This window comes from Jaculus jaculus, chromosome 5 (assembly GCF_020740685.1).
Source record: "Jaculus jaculus isolate mJacJac1 chromosome 5, mJacJac1.mat.Y.cur, whole genome shotgun sequence".
NCBI classification, from domain to species: domain Eukaryota; kingdom Metazoa; phylum Chordata; class Mammalia; order Rodentia; family Dipodidae; genus Jaculus; species Jaculus jaculus.
In genome coordinates, this window is record NC_059106.1 from 106,672,972 (window position 1) to 106,693,110 (window position 20,139).

At 40.6% G+C, this 20,139-nt stretch overlaps 1 protein-coding gene across 3 annotated transcripts in view; it reads left to right on the forward strand.

The window, feature by feature from the left end:
• Asxl2 (ASXL transcriptional regulator 2) overlaps positions 1-20,139 on the forward strand; it is a 204,698-nt gene that overhangs the window by 167,427 nt on the left and 17,132 nt on the right. For all 3 annotated transcript variants that reach the window (XM_004663740.2, XM_045148908.1, XM_045148909.1), the window contains one exon: positions 6,351-6,514. In XM_004663740.2, the coding sequence (XP_004663797.1) occupies positions 6,351-6,514 (164 nt within the window). The remainder of the gene's footprint in view (positions 1-6,350; positions 6,515-20,139) is intronic.

Here is a 20,139-nt window from a genome sequence, read left to right on the forward strand (position 1 = left end):
TCAGAAGCAGCTTATGAGAAAAAAAAGGGTTTGCTGTTGGGTTTTTTTGTTTGTTTTTGGGGGGTAGAGTCTTGCTCCAGCTCAGGCTGACCTGGAATTGACTATGTAGGCTCAGGGTAGCCTGGAACTCATGACAATACTCTTACCTCTGCCCTCCGAATGAATGCAGGGATTAAAGGCATGTGCCACCACAGCCAGCTCAGTTTTGAAGGGAAGTTTCATCATAGTAGGAAGAGCATGGCAGAGCAGGGTGGGAGCTAGCTAGTGAGCACACAATAGGGTTGGGCTAATAAACCTCAAGGTCTACCCCGTAGTGAATACATCTGCTCTATATAGTAAGGCTTCACCTCACAAAGACTGCAATCGCCCCAAATTACCACCTGCTGGGAACCAAGTATTCAAAACAACTGAGACTATGGGGGAATATTCAAACAACTTCTACAACTGGCTGCCATAAACTCATTACCATCTCCTGATGCAAAATGCATTCAGTCCAACTTTAAAGGACTCACAGTCTCTACAATTCCCAACACTGTTTAAAATCCAAAGTCACATCCAAGATTCAAGACAGTCTCTTAATTGAGCCATATTAAATAAAAACACAAATACAAGTTATATACTTCCAGCCTACAGCACAGAGTAAACATTCCCTTTGGAGGGAAAAAGCATAGCAAGGTATTGCAGTCAGTTTCGCATTGCTGGCAGAAAACACCCAACCAAGAGCAGCTTGTGAGAAAAAGGTTTATTTTGACTTACGGACTGGAAGGAGATGGCAGGAGAAAACGATGGCATGAGCAGAGAGGATGGACATCGCTTCCTGGCCAACATCAGGTGGACAACAGCAGCAGGAGTGTGTGCCAAACACTGGCAAGGGGAAACTGGCTGTAACACCCATAAGCCCACCCCTAACGATACACTGCCTCCAGGAGGGTTTAATTTCCAAGTTGCCAACAGTTAGGGATGTGGCATTCAGAACACCTAAGTTTATGGGGGACGTCTGAATCAAACCACCATATTCTGCCCCTCACCCCCATAAACTGATAATGGTGCATGATGTAAGATACAATGCGTTCATCCAACTTTAAAAAGTCCTTATAGTTTTTAAGCAATCCCAATGATATTCAAACATTCCCATAGTCCAAGATCTTTTGACTGAGCCATAATACCAAAAAAAAAAAAAAAAAAAAAACCTAAAAAAATCTCATAATGGTACAGACTAAACATTCACACTGCAAAAGATGACATTGGGCATACATAGCAAAGAAATGTTCAACCAATACTAGCTTTAAAACAACCAGGACAAGCAATCAAACTCTGCAGCTCCAAGTCCAACAATTCTAGGCAGTGACAAGTCTCCAAATCTAATAATTCTAATCAGCAATAAGTCTCTGGAGTTCCAATTCTGTCCCTCCAGCTAGGCTACTCGTAGTCCCAGAAAATTTCATCCAGTGCCAGTGCTGGCAGCTCTCCTTGGCAGCCATCTCATAGTCCTAGCATCTCCATTGTATCTCCACTGCAACCCACAGTTGATCTTCATGGCTCCATCAGGTCTCCACACAGGTAATCCAATAAGCCTGCTTCATTCCTAATGTCAAGGCTATTTCTAAAATAACAAGACCATGTTGCAAATTGAATTACCCTCTCCTTCCTGCATTTGTAATATTCCATAATAACAGGTGGGCTGCCAATTTGTCAATCCAGGGGGTAATAAAGCAGACTTTGAAGCACAGGACACACCTTCAGCTTTCAGGCCCCTTCAGAATACTGCATTCTTGTTCCAGTGCAGGTCAGCTGGCCCAATCTCAATGCTTGTAATCTCTCAATTGTAGCTGAATGGGCAGCAGTTTCAGCCCAAAGAGTTCATTTTTTTCTGTGCCATATTTCTTTGCTCACACTAGTCCATTTCTGTGCAATGCAGCCCTGCACTAGTTCTCAGGACATGGGTTTAACAGCAAGCCTCTCACACATACTGCCCAGTCCAAGCAAAGCTCTTTCTCACCCTCATAAGCCAAACCTCACAACCCCTAGTTCTTACTGCATTCAAGTCTTTTAACTCTGAGCAGAATAGCTCATCAAGCTTTACTTACAGCACTGCAAGGCATCTCTTAGGCCATGATTTCAAATTCGTCTACATCCTCCTGCAAAGCAGTTCCAAAAGACCAAAGGTCACACAGTGAGATTTCTAGCAGCAGTGATCCCACTCCTCTAGTACCAACTTCACTTTTGCAGTCAGGCTCACATTGCTGGCAGAAAACACCCTACCAAAAGAGCAGCTTGTGGGGAGAAAGGGGCTTATTTTGGCTTATAGACTCAAAGGGAAGCTCCATGATGGCAGGGGAAAACGATGACGTGAGCAGAGGGGGGACATCACCTCCTGGCCAACATCGAATGGACTCAGCAACAGGAGAGTGTTCCAGACACTGGCTATAGTACCCATAAGTCTGCCCCCAACAATACACTGCCTCCAAGAGTTGTTAACTTCCAAATCACCATCAGCAGGGATCCTAGCATTCTACCTAAGTTTATGGGGGACACCTGAATCAAACTACCACACAAGGAAAGACTAAACCAATCAAATGCAAGATAGAAAACAAGCATGACAGGCTAGAGATTTGGCTTAGCATTTAAGGTACTTGCCTGTGAAGCCTAAGGACCCAGTTCAACTCTCCAGATCCGACGTAAGAACAAGGTGACGCAAGTGCACAAGGTCACACGTGCACAAGGTGGCACATGCAACTGGAGTTTGATTACAATGGCTGGAGGCCCTGAGATGCCAGTTCTGTCTTTCTCTTGCTCATATAAAAAAAAAAGCATGACAAATACCAAATTCTGCAGCTCTGCATCTGGCATCGGGAACTTGAGATGAAATCCTCTGGGCTCCAACGAGTTTCAGTAGTTTTCTACTCCATCTGTGCTACTTGCTTTTTTGGCAGTTCCACTTAGTCCAGAGCAAGCAGCTTTCTTTAGTGTCCATTCCATAGTCCTGAAATCTCCAAAATTCTTTGCTCTCCACTATAACCCACAGTTCATTTTCACAGCTCCATATAGTGCCTCACAGGTCCTTCTTGCAAGGATCTCAGCCCTGCTTTATATCACCATCTCAAGATGCCTACTTCTTAACCCTCTTTATAGCATCTAAATATTTCTAAAATCAGTACCATGTGGACTATGTCAGTCAAATTTTAAGTCCTGGGGAACTGTGACTTTTAGGATGAAAAACACTTTCAGCTTTTTTTTTTTTTTAAGGTAGGGTTTCACTGTAGCTCAGGTTGACCTTAAATTCATTTTGTAGTCTCAGGGTGGCCTTGAACTCTGCCTCCTAAGTGCTTGGATTAAAGGTATGCGCCACCATGCTCGGGCTCACCTTCACATTCTTCCTTCAGGCCCCTTTCAAAAGAATCAGCACTCCTCCCTTGTTCCAAGGCAGAGTAGCTGGCTAGTCCTCAGTACTGTTTTATCTCCTGCCATCTCTGTGCTGGGAATCCAAACATGCTTACATTCACTCCACCAAACACACCAGTTCATCACTTTTGTTGTTGTTTTTGTTGTTTTGTTTTGTTGTTGCTGTTTTTCCAAGGTAGGGTCTTACTCTGACCCATGCTAACCTGGAACTTACTCTAGCCGCAGGCTGTCCACAAACTCACGGTGATCCTCCTACCTCTGCCTCACAAGTGCTGAGATTAAAGACATGGGCCACCATTACTTTTATTTTCCCATGCTCAAGTTCTCAGGACACAGGCAGAATGCAGTCAGCCTCTCATGTGGACTGCCACTACCTTCGTTTCTGATAAAGTCCTCTTTCCAGTCTGACACCAAATAAACCAAGCTTCTACAGCCTACACTTTTGTCTGCATTTTGATCTCTCAAATTCTCATCAGTATAGTCAGTCCATCAGTCTCTGCTTTGTAGCATCCAAGGCTTCCCTAGTCTAAAGTTTCTTCTATTTCTTTCCATATTTCTCCCACTACCCAGTTCCAAAAAAGACTAAAAGCCACATATGATCATGTTTATCACAACCACCACCACACTTCTTTATGCCATTTTTTTTTTCATTGCATTTACTTCATCATTACTGGAGCAAAATACATTCTGAAAATCAGCTCATGGAGTGAAAGTTGATTTCAGCTTACAATCTTAAGAAGTTTCAACAATACAGAAAAAGCATAGCACGAGCAGGAACCTGGCTCACATCATATACCAGCAGCAGGGAGGTAGTGGAAAGAGTGAACTGAGCTGAACACCCATTGGGCTGGACCAATAAACTTAAAAGCATGCATGTGGTGACACTTTCTTCAGTAAGACTTCACCTCCCAGAAGTCCCACAACTGCCCAAATTGCTATCAGTTGAGTACCAAGTATTCTAAATACATGATATAGGGAACATTTCATTCAAAACCACCCCAGACCACAGTGACCCTAGGGCCTTCTTTGAGTATTACTGGATAAGGGTTCCCTAAAAGGGAAAGCAGACAATTTGGTAAGATTCCCTGAACAATGAAACAAGCAAACAGATCTCTGGTAATGTGGCCTTGAGGAATTGGTCCCATGCCTCTGTTGAAGCTACTTCCATATCTCTGTGGCCAAGGGGTAGGCCTTACATTAGTAGAAATGGAGGCAAAATCCCTGTACTGTGCCATTAGAATTCCTTGGGCATGACATTTTCTTATTGGGAACCCATAGGAGGCCTCATCTAGGAGGAGGCAAGCCCTTTATCCCTAGAGGGGAAAATTCTCAGATCATAGGTTGGCTTGTCTTCATAATTTTTCTATCTCCTTAATAAACATTTCATATTATAACTAGTCTATATTCTATATTTCAAATAGTTACAGTACTTCTAGGTCTATAAATCTGCTGTGTCTGGTTAAGATCATAGAGCAAATAATTGAAAGAGATGAGTCTAAAACTACTAGGTACTCAGGAGTCAAAGGCTGGAAAATTATGAATTTAAGGTCAGTGGGAGTAATTTGGGAAGGCCTTTAAAAAATAACAACCTTTTGCCCTGACTTCTCAGTCTTTTCTGTACATATATTTTTATTCCTGTTTTCAAGTTTATGCATATATAGTGCAAGGTACACATGTGTGCTTCTGAAGACCAGGTACCATTCTCTTGCATGTCATCCTCTGGAATGCTAGCCACCTTTTTTTTTTTTTTTTTTTTTTTTTTTTTTTTTGGAGACAGTCTATCTCATCAGTCTAGAGCTCACTAAATAGGCTAGACTAGCAGCCCGCAAGCCCCAGTAATCTGCCAGTCTTCTGCCTCCCCAGCACTGGGATAACTAGCACATATCACCATGCCTGGCATGTTCATGTATAATCTGGGGCTTAAATTCAGGTCCTCTGGCATGCAAAGCAAGCACTTTCCTGACTAAGCTATCTTCTCAACTTTTTTTAGGTTTTCTTTGTTGTTGTTGTTGTTATTTTTGTTTTTGTTTTTTTGAGGTAGAATCTCACTCTAGCCCAGGTTGACCTGGAACTCACTATATAGCCTCAAGGTGGCCTTAAATTCATGGCAATCCTCCTGCCTCTGCCTTCCAAGTGCTTTGACTTACTGCTCCAGAAGGCGTCTTTAGTTGCAAGCACCAAATTTTCCTTTCCTCCATCACACAAGTTCCAAAAGCCCCAAATCCACATAGATTCATCACCTACACACCACACAAGCAAGCACTTTGTATATCTTAGGCCAGAATTCCAAATCTACCCCCACACACACACACCTTAGAGCTGAACCTAGGATCCACCCACAGTGATACCTCCTCAAGCCAGGTAGCTGGAAATCCAAGAAGCTTTAATAAAACTCGTGAATCTATTGGGGGACATTGAAAACACCACAGACATTTGCAATGGTATCTCATTTATCATAACCTTTTCAATTTGCAGAGAGAGGTGATTATCTCTTAAATATGATGAGACATCTACTTTTATAGACCTCCCATTTTTACAGAACTTACTCTGTAGTTCCAAGCTGGCCTTGTTCACAGCTATCCTCCTTTTTACCTCTGCTTCCTGAGTACTGGGATTAAAGGCATGTACCACTACACCCCACCAAAGTTTTCTGGGAACAAAAACAATTATGCACACCTTTAATCCCAGCACTCAGGGAACAGAGGTAGAAGGATCACTGTGAGTTTGAGGTCAGCCTAGACTAGAGTGAGATCCTACCTGAAAAAAAAAAACAAAACAAAAACTTATTGTTGGCCTTAAAAAAAATTGTAAGATGCTTGAGTGTTGCCTTCTTCAGAGTGTCATGTTTAACAGATTATTTTTACACTGCATATCAAGCCATAGTTTAGTAAGAAACACTATTTTGTGAGCAGGTCCAAGTGATAATGATTATTTTCTATATTTTGTAGGGCAAATGAAAAGGACTAAATGCGCTGACATTGATGTTGAGACACCAGACTCCATTCTGGTTAATACTAATCTGCGAGCGCTGATCAACAAACACACCTTTTCAGTCCTTCCTGGAGATTGCCAGCAACGGTTGCTTTTACTACTTCCTGAGGTGGATCGACAGGTGTGTCATGGCAAACACTTTCTAATCTTTATGGGGTTTCTTCATCACCTTTAGAGCTCCTTTAGACTTGTTTTGAGTCCAGGTCTCTTGTATTCCAGGCTGGCCTCAAAGTTGCTATATAGCTGAGGTGGACCTTGGAGTCAGTCTTCCTGCTTCAGAATACCCCTTTCTTTGACTAGTGTTGGAGTCTTAAGCCTGTGCCACCATGCTAGGACAAGCACTCTACCAACTGAGCTTTATCCCCAGCTCTAATGAGATTTTTTTTTTTTTTTTTTTTTTTGAAATAGAGTCTTGCTCTAGCCCAGACTGACCTGGAACTTACTAGGGTGGCCTCAAACTCTTAGCAGTCCTCTTACCTCTGCCTCCTGTGTACAGGGATTAAAGGCATGTGCTACCACACACCTCTTTCTAATGTGATTTTAAATGTCTTTTTTATATGTACCTGTAAAGCAGTGGTATTAATTAGTACCATTATATTGACTTTTCCCATGCAGAATGAACAAATATCTAAACATCTGAGATAGGAAACCTGCAACAGACCAAAGAAACAATTCCATCTACTCTAGCTCAGTGATTTCAGTGAGTTCATTGGTCTTACTTATAGGAGCATGGTTGACTCAAAAGGAGCTCCATTACCAAATGCCAAACCCAGAATGGGTTGTGATTCATACAATCCAAGAGCCCCCTGCCCAGCTTAGAGGCAGCGTAGTAGTCTTTTCTTCTTGGAAAGGTTTACTGTTTTTATAACCTCAGCCTTGTTAATCTTGAAAGTTCCCAGAGCTACTTGAACATTGTAAGTTTCCTTCCTGAGTCTTATGGTCCTCCCTTCTTCCTCTAGGGAAGGGAGAGAGGTCTCTGTCTATCCCAAGATAGCCTCAGATTCACAGAGATCCTCCTGCCTAGGTCTACCAAGTACTGTGATTAAAGGCATGTGCCACCATGTCTGGCCTTCAGCAGGTATTTAATATTTTTAGAAAGAGAAGAGAGTACTTCAGGGCCTCCTACCCCTGTAACCAAACTCCATATATGTATACCACTTTGTGCAACTGGCTTTATGTGGGTACTGGAGAATTAAACCTGAGCCTTCAGTCTTTGCAAACAAGGATGTTTAACAACTGAGTCGTCTCTCCTGTCCCCCAAAATATTATTAACTGAGAAATGATACCATTTTGTCTTAACATCAGGTGGGTTTTGCAAATCTTATGGTTGTGCAGAAGCATTTTTTAGTGAAATATAAAGAATTGCAAGTGAGGGCTCAATACACAGCTTTATGTAATTATTCTTGTACAGCATGTGAGAAGCCCTAGGTCCAATTCCCACTTTTTGTCTGTTTGCTTGTTTGCTCGCTTGCTTTTTTCAAGTTAGGGTTTCATTCTGGCCCAGGCTGACCTGGAATTCAGTATGTAGTCTTAGGGTGGCCTCCTGCCTCTGCCTCCCACGTGCTGGGATTAAAGACATGCACCACCATGCCCAGCTCCAATTCCCACTTTTGCCAAAAAAAATAATTATGGAATAACTGAAATGACTTTCATTTTCATTTTAGGACATAGATATCAAGAGGAAAACTTGTTTTGTTCCATTAGTCAGTGCCTTAGTGAAATGAATCAATTTCAAGAGCAAGCGAAAAGTATGAATCCAAATAACTAGATATATCTGAAAATATCAGTGGGAAAGTTAGGGGTGCTCATTTGTCAGTTCTTTATGTTTGGGTGTGAGTAGAGATACATGGGTGCTAAGTGCATGGGTAGAAGTCAGAGAACAGCTTCAAGTGTTAGTCTTTGCCTTCCACTTTGGGTAGGCCCTGTTTCTTTTTACTACCAGGTAAGCCAGGCTAGCTGGCCAGCAAACTTATAGAAATCTCTAGTCCCCACTTTTCATCTTGCCTTGGTGACCTGGGATTATAGACACTTGCAATTGCATACAGCTTTTACATGGTTTCTGGGGATCCAAACTCAAGTGCTTTTACCCACAACGCCATCTTCTCATGCCATACTATTCATTTTTTAAATTTTTTTTTGTTTATTTTTATTTATTTGCAAGTGACAGAGAGAACGGGCATGCCAGGGTTTCCAGCCACTGCAAACAAACTCCAGATGTATGTGCCACGTTGTGCATCTGGCTTACGTGGGTCCTGGGGTATAAAGCCTCGAACCAGGGTCCTTCTTCACAAGCACTTAACCACTAAGCCATCTCTCCAGCCCCATAATGTTCATTTTTGTAGTTAAATTCTTCTAAAAGAAATACTTAAAGGGCTGGAGATCCTTCACTTCCATGGCTAGGTTTATTCCCAGGTTCATTCCTTCCTTCCTTCATTCCTTTCTTTCTTGATGCAATTACGAATAGGAGTAATTCTCTGATTTCATCTTCTTTGTGTTTGTTGTTACCATATAGGAAGGCTACTGATTTCTTTGTGTTTATTTTGTATCCTGCAACATTGCTATAAGTGTTCATCAGCTCTAACAGTTTGCTGGTAGAGTCTTTAGGGTCCTGTATGTATAGAATCATATCATTTTCAAATAATGATAATTTGATCTCTTCCTTTCCAATTTGTGTCCCGTTTGTGTGTGTCTCTTGCCTTATTGCTATGGTTAAGATTTCTAGTACTTCATTAAATATATATGAGTGGGGACAATGGACACCCTTGTCTTGTTCCTGATTTTAGTGGAAAAGTTTCAAGTTTTTCTCCATTTAGTATTATGTTGGCTGTAAGCTTGTATTGTGTTGAGATATGTTCCTTCTATTCCAAGTCTCTGTAGGACTTGTATCCTGAAGGAATGTTGGATTTTGTCAAATGCTTTTTCTGCATCTATTGAGATGATGTTGTGATTATTGTCCATCAGTCCAGTTATATAGTTTATTACATGTATTGACTTGGTTATGTTGAACCATCCCTGCATCTCTGGGATAAAGCCTACTTGGTCAGAGTGAATGATCTTTCTGGCATAATTCTTGTATTCTGTTTGCTAATATTTTGTTGAGAATTTTTGCACCTATGTTCATGAGGGAGATTGGTCTGTAATTTTTTTTGTTGCTTTTCTATGTTTTTCTGGCTGTGGTATCAAGGTGATGCTGGCTTTCTAGAAGGAGTTTGGAAGTACTCCTTCCTTTTCTATTTTATGGCAAAGTTTGAGAAACATAGGTATTAGGTCTTCCATGAAGGTCTGGTAAAATTGCACCAGTGAATCCATCTGGGCCTGAACTTTTTTTCAGTGAGAGATTTTTTTTTTTTTTCTTTTTTGAGGTAGGGTCTTGCTGTAGCCCAGGCTGACCTGGAATTCCCAATGTAGTCTCAACCTGCCCTTGAACTCATAGCAGTCCTCCTACCTCTGTCTCCCAAGTGCTGGTATTAAAGTTATGCACCACCATGCCCAGCATAGGTGGGAATTTTTTTTATAACTGCTTGGATCTCCATATTTTTATAGGTCTATTTGAGTGGTTAATCTCATCTTGATTTTATCTTATTTTATTTTAATATTTTATTTATTTATTTATTTGAGAGAGAGAGATAGAGAAAGAGGCAGAGAGAAAGAGAGAGTGGGTATACCAGGGCCTCCAGCCACTGCCAACGAACTCCAGATGCATGTACCCCCTTGTGCATTTGGCTTACGTGGGTCCTGGGGAATTGAGCCAGGGTCCTTAGGCTTCATAGATAAACGCCTTAACCACTGAGCCATTTCCCCAGCCCTTGATTTAATTTTAATAGTTCATATAAACCAAAGAAATCATCCATTTATCTCAGATTTTCAAATTTAGTGGAGTATATGTTCTTATAATATGTCCCTATGATTTTTTTAAATTCCTCTGGTATCTGTTCTCTCTCTTCGCTTTCTTTTGGTCAGATTTGCCAATTTATTAAGCTTGTTTATCCTTTCAAAGAACCAGTTCTTTGTTTCATTGACTCTTTGGATTGTTTTGTTTTGTTGTTTTTTGGTTTCTATTTCATTAATGTCTGCCCTAATCTTTATTATTTCTTCCCATCTACTGACTTGGTTTGCCTTGTTCTTCTTTTTCCAGCCTTAAGGTAAAGCATTAAGTTGTTTTCTTGTGAGCTTTCTAATTTCTAAATGTAGGCACTTAAAGCTATAAGCTTCCCTCTTAGGACTGCCTTTATTTTGTCCCAAAGGTTTTGGTATGTTATGTTCTCATCATCATTTGATTCTTTGAAGTTTTTTATTTCCTTCTAATCAAGAAGGAAATGGACCCAGTCATCATTTTGATGTCTTGTTACATTTCCATGATTCTGTGTATGCTCTATAACTTTTCCTTGCTGTTGATTTGTAGTTTAATCCCATTGTGATCAGTTAGAGTGTAATGATTATTTTAGTTTTCCTGTATTTGTTAAGATTTGCTTTGTGTCCTAATATGTAATCATTTTAGAGAATGTGCTCTAAAAAGAATGTGTATTCAGCAGCATTTGGATAAAATTTCAGAACTGTTGGTCTGAAGTCTACCCTGTCAGATATTAGGATAGCAACACCTGCTTGTTTTCTAGACCCATTTGCTTGAAACATCGTTTTCCAACCTTTCACTCTAAGATAGTGTCCATCCTTTGTGGAAAGGTAAGTGTCTTGGAGACAACAAATCAAAGGATCCTGCTTTTTAACCCAGTCTGCAAGCCTGTGTCTTTTGGTTGGGGCATTGAAGCTATTGATATTAAAAGTTATTATTAAAAGGTTTTTCTTGCCATTTTTATTGTTCTGTAGTTGTCTTTGCTCTCTTAGCAACTAGTATTTGAGTATGGTTTGTTTTTTTCCAGGTTCTTTATGTGTGTATTTTTCTTTCATCAGCATGGAGGATCCTTTCGAGTATTTTCTGTAGAGCGTGTTTAGTCTTCATATATTCCTTTAGCCTACTTTTGTTGGGGAATGTCCTTACTTCTCCTTCTATATGGATGGATCATTTTGCAGTAATCTTGGTTGACAGTTGTTAGCTTTCAGAACTTGGAATACGTCATTCCAAGCCCTTTGTCTTTTATGCTTGTGTTCACTAACTGTTGTTATCCTGGTGGGCATACTGTTGTATGTAACTTGATTTTTCTCTCTAACTTTTTTCAATATACTGTCTTTGGTTTGTGTATTTTCTAACTTAATGATATTATGACTGTGAGAGTTCTTTCCTGATTTTGTCAGTTTGGCATTCTACTGGCTTCCTGTATATATATTGGCATCACTTTCCCTACTTGAGGAAGTTTTCTTGTATGATTTTGTTAAAAATACCTGTTATGCATTTGGAGTGAAATTCTTCTCCATCTACTATGCCCTGAATTCTTATGTTTGATCTCTTGACAGTATCCCAAAAATCTTGAAATTCCTCATTCACACCTTCCTTTTAGTTTGTCTTTCTCTTTGTTGGACTGTATTAGATCTGCCACCTGGTCTTCTAATTTAGATGTTTTGTTCTCTCCCTCATCTATTCTACTGGTGAGACTTTCTACGGAGTCTTTCTTTGACTTACTGTGTTTTTCATTGCTAGTACTGTTGTCTGGTTTTTCTTTATTATTTCTATTTCCTATTCATGTCTTGTATTGACCTCCTTATTTCATTAAATTGCTTTTCTGTGTCTTCTTTGATTCCTTTGATTTCTTTGAGCAAATTTATAATCATTCTTTTGAAATCTTAGGCATTTACTCTAAATCAGTCTCACTGAAGTTCATTTCTGATTGATTTATAATTTTTGGTGGATTTATATCATCTTGATTTTGTGCTTATTATATTATAGTGTAGAGATTTTTGCATTTATTGCATAATTTAATGCTTGGGTTTTCTAATTACCTGCAGTATTATTAGATGTATCGTCCAATCTGACATTATATATCTTCAGGGTATAGGAGCTTAAGGTGCTGGGTGTGGCTCTTAAAAGACTCCCAGAGTAACCACAAAAGTGACCCTAGGTGTTGGGTTTTCTTGCTATGAGAGTATGCTAGTAGGCTGGTTGGAACAAAATACAGGCATATTCTAAGATTAACTGTTAACAATATACACCTTCATTGAAAATCAGCACAGAGTATTTATGCAAGAGTAGGTATCACAACAAACAGATCTTCTAACAAAGTCAAAGTCCCTAAGGATGTATACTGCCCCATACCCTTAATCCTATCAACTGGGAAGCTAAGATTTCTGGTCTGTAGAGGGTTCTAAGGTGAGCTTGTGGCCAAATGAGACCCTGCCCCAACAAATGACAGAAGAGGAAACAAAGGCACTATAAATCAGGAAGCAACAAATGACAAGCCTAAAATATAGCTTATATAAGAATGGCAAATCGGGCTGGAGAGATGGCTTAGCGGTTAAGCGCTTGCCTGTGAAGCCTAAGGACCCCGGTTCGAGGCTCGGTTCCCCAGGTCCCACGTTAGCCAGATGCACAAGGGGGCGCATGCGTCTGGAGTTCGTTTGCAGAGGCTGGAAGCCCTGGTGCGCCCATTCTCTCTCTCCCTCTATCTGTCTTTCTCTCTGTGTCTGTTGCTCTCAAATAAATAAATATTAAAAAAAAAAGAATGGCAAATCCAGCCATCCATCAGATTTAACACATAATTTACCCTAACACAGAAGGTGCAATTAGCACTCCCAATGCAAGTCTATATACCAAGCTTTTTTGGTGGGTACTGACCTGATGTAATCCCAGTTACCTTTTGGGATGGCTTTGGTCTCAGTTATGCTACACACCCATTTGGGTCCCTCTCTGCAGTGATGTGGTCTCAGGTAGGTTGGCTGGGTCAGTAGGTCACTGTTCTGATAGCCTGTGCTGGGTAAGTATATGAGTTCCTTCCCCGTGTCTCTGGTGCTTGCTGTCACCTGCGCTGGTGGTGAGGGAAAGAGGCTATGAATTGGTGGTTGAAGTTCTCCCTCTGGTCCTCATGATCCTCTTCCTCACTAGCCACCCCACTGGTATCTGCTGTCCTTCCCTTCACATTTCTTGGGTTTGTGAGGAGGCTGGTGTGGGTGGAAAAGCCCCTCACCTGGCTTTTTCTGCCGTTCAGGCCAAGCCTGGTGGGCATGGTTGCACTGTGAACCTGATGCTGTCGCTGCTGGAGCCACTTCTGCCTGCTTCTGTGGTCTGTAGATGCTCAGAATCTCTCCCTACCTCTCTGCTGTGGTTGATAACATCTTATACACCTTCATTTTTAAGTAGAAGAGCATATTTTGCTGCTGTTTTTTTGTTTGTTTGGTTGGTTGGGGGTTTTTTTGTTTGTTTGTTTGTTGCTTTTTCTCCCCTAGGCTGCTTTGGCATGATTCCTACGCTGCCATCTTCTCTTTCTGTAATTATTTCTTTCAAACCTGGTGGTTCAGGACTGTAATCCCAGATATTCCTAGGTTATTCAGGAAAATGAGGCGGAAGGATTGCTAGTTTAAGACCTACCCCCAGCTACAGAGCAATTTTAACACCAAATTTGGCAACATAACAGAATTCTGTCTCAGGGCGGAGTGAGTAAAGTGCTCACCACACAAGTGTTAATACCTGTATTCAGATCCCCAGGACCCCTGTAAACAGCTAGAATGCAAGCATCTGGAATCCCACAATGCAAATAATAAGAATGGAGGTGGAGGCAGAAGAATCTCTCAGCAGCTGCGGGGAAGAGGGACAGCTAGCCTGGCAAACATAATACCAAAAAAAAAAACAAAAAACAGAAGAGAGCCAGGCATGGTGGTGCACACCTTTAATTCCAGCACTTGGGAGGCAGAGGTAAGAGGATCGCCAAGAGTTCAAGGCCACCCTGAGACTACAGAGTGAATTCCAGTTTAGCCTGAGCTAGAGTGAGACCCTACCTTGGCGGGGAAAACACACAAGAAAGTGTACCTCAAACTAGGTAGAAGGTATGATCTTATACCTGAAGTTGTCCTCTGACTTCCATGTGAATGAGCTGACATGCATGCCCACCATGAACAGGTACATAAGCACCATATGCATAATACATACATACACAAGGAAGAATTGAGGTGGGTATGGTGGTGCACAAAGTAACCAAAGACAACATTTAAGGGTTTGGTGGTAGCTTAGCATGTTCAAAATCATAGGTTCAGTCCTCACTACCAGGGAGGAAATGATTTCTAGACACTTCCTGAAATGTGATACCACCCATTTCTTTCTAAATCCTTAAGGAAGGAAGGTGTTTCCCCTAGTTTATACAGTAAAGTTTGAGTTTATAGTAAAAAGATTAGCAAAATAAGCTGTACAAATGAGAGCTAATTGTTTACAAAGTCAAAAGTGAGATTTGGTCTGGAGAGATGGCTTTGTGGTTAAGGTGCTTGCCTGCAAAGCCTAAGGAACCAGGTGCAATTCTCCAGGTCCCATGTAAGCCAGATGCATATGGCAGCTAATGTGTCTGAAATTTGTTTGCAGTGAGTAGAGGCCCTGGTGTTCTCTTTCTCTCTCCCTCTGTCTGTCTCTAATGAATAAATAAAAGTAAAAACTTTTAAAAAAAATCTTTTACTTTTATTTATTTATTTATTTATTTATTTATTTATTTATTAGAGAGAGGGAGGGAGGGGGAGAGAGAATGGGCACACCAGGGCCTCTGGCCATGCAAATGAACTCCAGACGCATGCGCCACCGTATGCATCTGGCCAATGTGGGACCTGGAGATTGAACCAGGGTCCTTAGGCTTCGTAGGCATGTGCTTTAACCACTAAGCCTTAAGCCATCTCTACAGCCCAAATAAAAGTAAAAACTTTTTTAAAAGCAACCTAAAAATGAGATTTTTCTATTTTTAATTTCATGTTTCTATTAAACTATCTTGACATACCAGTTTCTTAGCACTGTGAATCAGCACATCACACCAGGTCAGAGTCCCTTGTCTAGAAAATGCAACCAACTAAGGCATTCTTCAAGAAATAGGAATGAAACCTTAAAAGTAATCTTCCCTAGTGACTGCTTTTCCCACCTTAACTGTTCTCCAAGTAATTATAGTTGGGAGTGTCCACCCAGTTCTTGATTGTAACGAGAGAGGAGAGAAAGAATGGACACACCAGGACCTCTAGCCCCTGCAAAAATACTCCAGACATATGCCATTTTGTGCATGTGGCTTGGGGAATCAAACCCAGGTTGTTAGGCTTTGAAGGCAACGCACCTTAACCCTTGAAGCATCTCTCCAGCCCTATTTTTAAATTTTTTTAAAAAATTTACATTGTGCATGTACACACATGCTAGGGTCTCTTGCCACTATAGACACATACCATCCAGCTTTATCTGGGTAGCTGGGAAATTGAATCCTAGGACAGCAGATAGGTAGGCAAATGCCTTGAACCTTTTCTTTTTATTTTTGCTGCCTACCTGTCTCTCCTGATGGCTGTTGCTCTCTTACATGCAGACCCCATCCTTTTACCTCTAGAGCCCCATTAGGCAGGCAGCTCTGTCTCTATATTATTGAGCTAAAAATAATACTACAGAGCAAAACTATCTTTTATGAAAGGCAGGAGTATGAGGATTATCATGGATTCAAGGCCACCCTGAGACTACAGTGATTTCCAAGTCTGCCTGGGCTGGAGTGAAAGCTGGGCTAGAGAAATGGATCAGCAGTTAAGTTACTTGCCTGCAAAGCCTAGCAACCAAGATTCAATTCCCCAGATGCACAAAGTGGTGCATGCATCTAGAATTCATTTGCAGTGGCTAGAGGCCCTGGGGTCTGTTCTATTCTCATTCTCTCTGTCTGTCTCCCTCTTTTTATTTTTTTAATTTATTTTTTAATTTTTTTATTTTTATTTATTTGAGAGCAACAGAGAGAGAAAGAGGCGGGGGTGGGGGGTAATGGGCGCGCCAGGGCCTCCAGCCACTGCAAACGAACTCCAGACGCGTGCGCCCCCTTGTGCATCTGGCTAACGTGGGTCCTGGGGAATGGAGCCTCGAACCGGGGTCCTTAGGCTTCACAGGCAAGCGCTTAACCGCTAAGCCATCTCTCCAGCCCTCTCCCTCTTTTTTTTTTTTTTATCTCTCTCTCCCCCTATTTAAAAATAAATAAACATCAAAATCTTTTTAAAACGTGGAAACTATATCTCAGTATATGGCATATTTAGGTAGGAAAAATAGAATGTTACTTTTTCATTAACAAAATATGTAGGAGAGATTGATCAAATATATTTAAAGATCAGTCATCTAGAACAGGTTTTTCGGAAAGCAGATTTAGGGTTCAAATAACAACTTAAAAAATTTTCTATCTGAATAAGGTTAAATGAATACTCTAAGTGGAAATTTTTTGTTTGTTGTTGGTTTTTGAGTTAGGGTTTCACTCAAGCTCAGGCTGACCTGGAATTCACTATGTAGTCTTAGGGTGGCCTCGAGCTCATGGTGATCCACCTACTACCTCTGCCTTCCAAGTGCTGGAATTAAAGGCATGCACCACCACTCACTCCCAGCTTATATTTTAAATTTCCCCTGAATTTAAAAAAAAATGCTATTATGAATTACATCATTCCTGATTACAAAGAATTTTGTGGGTGGTTTTAAATAAATTATATGCTTCTAAAAAAATTTCAAGGTTAGGGTTGGGGACATAGCTCATTTGGCATAGTGCTTGCTTAGCAAAAAGTCTTGGTTTCAATTCCTAGCAACTATTCATAAATGAGACATGCTGGCATGCCTATAATCCCAGTACTTAGGAAGTTGAGGCAGAAGAATCAAAAAGTTCAGTTCATCCTCAGGTACATATCAACACATCAGTTGTAGGCCAGCCTGGAATACCTAAAATGCTGTCTAAACAAATATTGAAAATTTGAATTTCCTGTCTTGGCTAAGAGCCATAGAGGAAAAAGGAGAGAGAAGATAGAGAATGGGAGGAAGGGAACAAAGGCAAGAGCTCTTTTAGTGAACTATATCTCCAACTCCTAATTTTTTTTTTTTTTTTAGCAATGCTAGAATATTTTTTAATAGTTTTTTGTCAATTTCGTCTTAAACATCAAGCTTGGATAAGTGATGCTGCCATACTTGTTCAATGTGTCTTTTTTGTAACATAAAATAGTGCTTTTCCTTGCTATGTTAAATAAGGTTTTGTGTGTTTCGGTGGGGGTGTTTTCATTTGGTTTGCTTGGGTTTTTTGAGGTAAGGTCTCACTCTAGCCCAGGCTGACCTGCAATTTACCTTATAGTCCCAGGAATTTACCTTATAGTTCCAGGGTGGCCTCAGACTAACAACAGTTCTCCTACCTCTGCCTCCCAAGTATGGGAACAAAGGTGTGTGCCACCAGTTTTGTGGGTTTTAACCAAGACATGAAATTATTTCTCAATGTGCAAACGTTATTTTTTCTAGTATATTGCACTCTACCACTGGCCTACAAGGTGAAAAAAGTAAACCTTTTAAAAAAATCATCATAAATTAATTTAATAGACAGATGGAAAATTTTTAACATGTGTGATTCTCACCCTAATAGGAAAATAAGATTGTAATGGGAATTGACACATCACAAGACCTCAAATCTCTATGTTTAATCAACATGGAACGATCAGCAAAAATTAAGTAGCATGTTAATTCATGTTTCCAGGGAAAAGGATAACTGTATGTTCTTAAATTGCTAGTAATTGTTTAGCTGCTTTGGACTGTAATTTTTTAGTATCTACTTATTCATTTTTTTTTTTTTTCCCTTGGACTATAACCCTTAAAAGTAAAAGCACAGTACATTCATCTTTGCCAATATGTTTGTTGCAGCTCTGTTGGTTATGGGGAAACATTGGTAACTATATGTATGACTGCTATTAGGAAATAGGCAAATTAACTGAGGTATTCATATATGATAATAATATGAAGCCATTTGAAAGATGCTAAAGCCATGCCCCTTGACATGAAGGTGCAACTTAGTACCACTTGTTTTTTAATTCATTTGGGGGAATGTGTATGTGTGTATATTCATGTATATCAGTGTGGGCACATTTACCATAGTGCACATATGGAGATCAGAGGATAGTCCTTGCCTTCCACCTCATTTGCAGCAGGATCTCTTGTTTTTATTATTCTGTTAGCAGTACCCAGGAAATTCTCCTCTCTCAGCCTCCCTTCTTGGGATTTTGGAAGCCTGTCATAGCTTCTGGCTTTTATGTGGGGCCTGGGGATCTGAACTAAGGTACTCAGAGTTATATGGTAAATGCTTTATCCAGTGAGCCATCTTCCTAGTCCCAGAACCAATTCTATAAAAAGAAGTGATGAATCCGTCTCAGAAGAAAGGGCATAAATATATATTTATGTGTAATTTAGTGTTCAAGGTTTTGGTTTGTTTTGCTTTAATTTGAGGATTGGTATCAAAAGCAAGAGAAAGGAAAGAGGTAAATGAGAAAAATATTTTATTGATATTTTTATTTGGGCCAGGCATGCCTTGAATCCCAGCACTTAGGGGGCTGAGGTAGGAGGATTGCTATGAGTTCAAGCCAGCCTGAGACTGATTCCAGGTCAACCTGAGCTAGAGAGAGAACCTACCAGAAAAAAACAAAATAAGTAAATAAACATATGTGTGTGTTTGTTTGCATGCAAGGGGAGGGAAAATATCAGGAACTTTTCCCACTGCAGATGACCCCCAGACACATGCACCACATATTGTATCTGCCTTTACATGGGTACTGGGGAACCCAGGCCATCAAGCTTTTCAAACAACTACCTTTAGCTACTGGTGCATGTGTGTGCACATGCACTTATGCATCCACACGTGTATATGCACATTAGTATCATGGAGCACTTGTGGGGAGGTCAGAGGAAGAAACCTCAGCATGTTGGTCATTATTTTCTACCTTATTTTTCTGTTTGTTTGTTTCTGAGATAGGGTCTCACTCTAGCCCAGGCTGACCTAGAATTTAGTATGTAGTCTCAGGCTGGCCTTGAACTCAGCGTGATCTTCCTACCTCAGCTTCCCCAGTGCTGGGGTTAAAGGCATGCGCTACCATACCTGGCACCACCTTATTTAATACAGGATGTTTCTGTTCTGTGAATGTCAGAACTTTGTATCCTTCTGACTCTGCACATTGAGATTACAAACAAATGCACTACTTTAGTCCAGCTTTATGTGGTTCCTGGGGATGTGAACTCTGGTCATCAGGCTTTTGCAGAAAGTGCTTTTAATCACTGAGCCATCCCTAGTCTAATTTAAAAAAGAGAGAGAGAGAGAGGGTCTCAAGTAGCCCCAGCTGACACAACTATGTAGCTGAGGGATGAACTTGATCTTCTGATCTTCCCATCTCCTCCTGTTGTGGGTTTAGAATCAAGTGGCTGGTTCTTTGTGAGCCTGATGCTAGGAAGGCACTCTACTACTGAGCTCTAGCTCCTCAAGAATTTATTTTTCTTCAAAACAATATGAGTGTGTCAGTAAGAAAATTGTCATCCATAAGAAGCAGCATAATAGGAGTTAGTCATGTTTCTACAGGATTAGTTGCATAGACATTCTCTTCTAAAATAAAATGAATAATACCATGCCATTTTTTTTTTACTTTCTTGGTAATTTTTTTTTTTTAATATTTAGGTATTTGTAAGTTTTGAGAGAAAGGGGAGCCGGGCATGGTGGCGCACGCCTTTAATCCCAGCACTTGGGAGGCAGAGGTAGGAGGATTGCCATGAGTTCAAGGTCACCCTGAGATGACAGAGTTAATTCCAGGTCAGCCTGGACCGGAGTGAGACCCTACCTCGAAAAACCAAAAAAAGAAAAAGAAAGAGAGAAAGGGAAA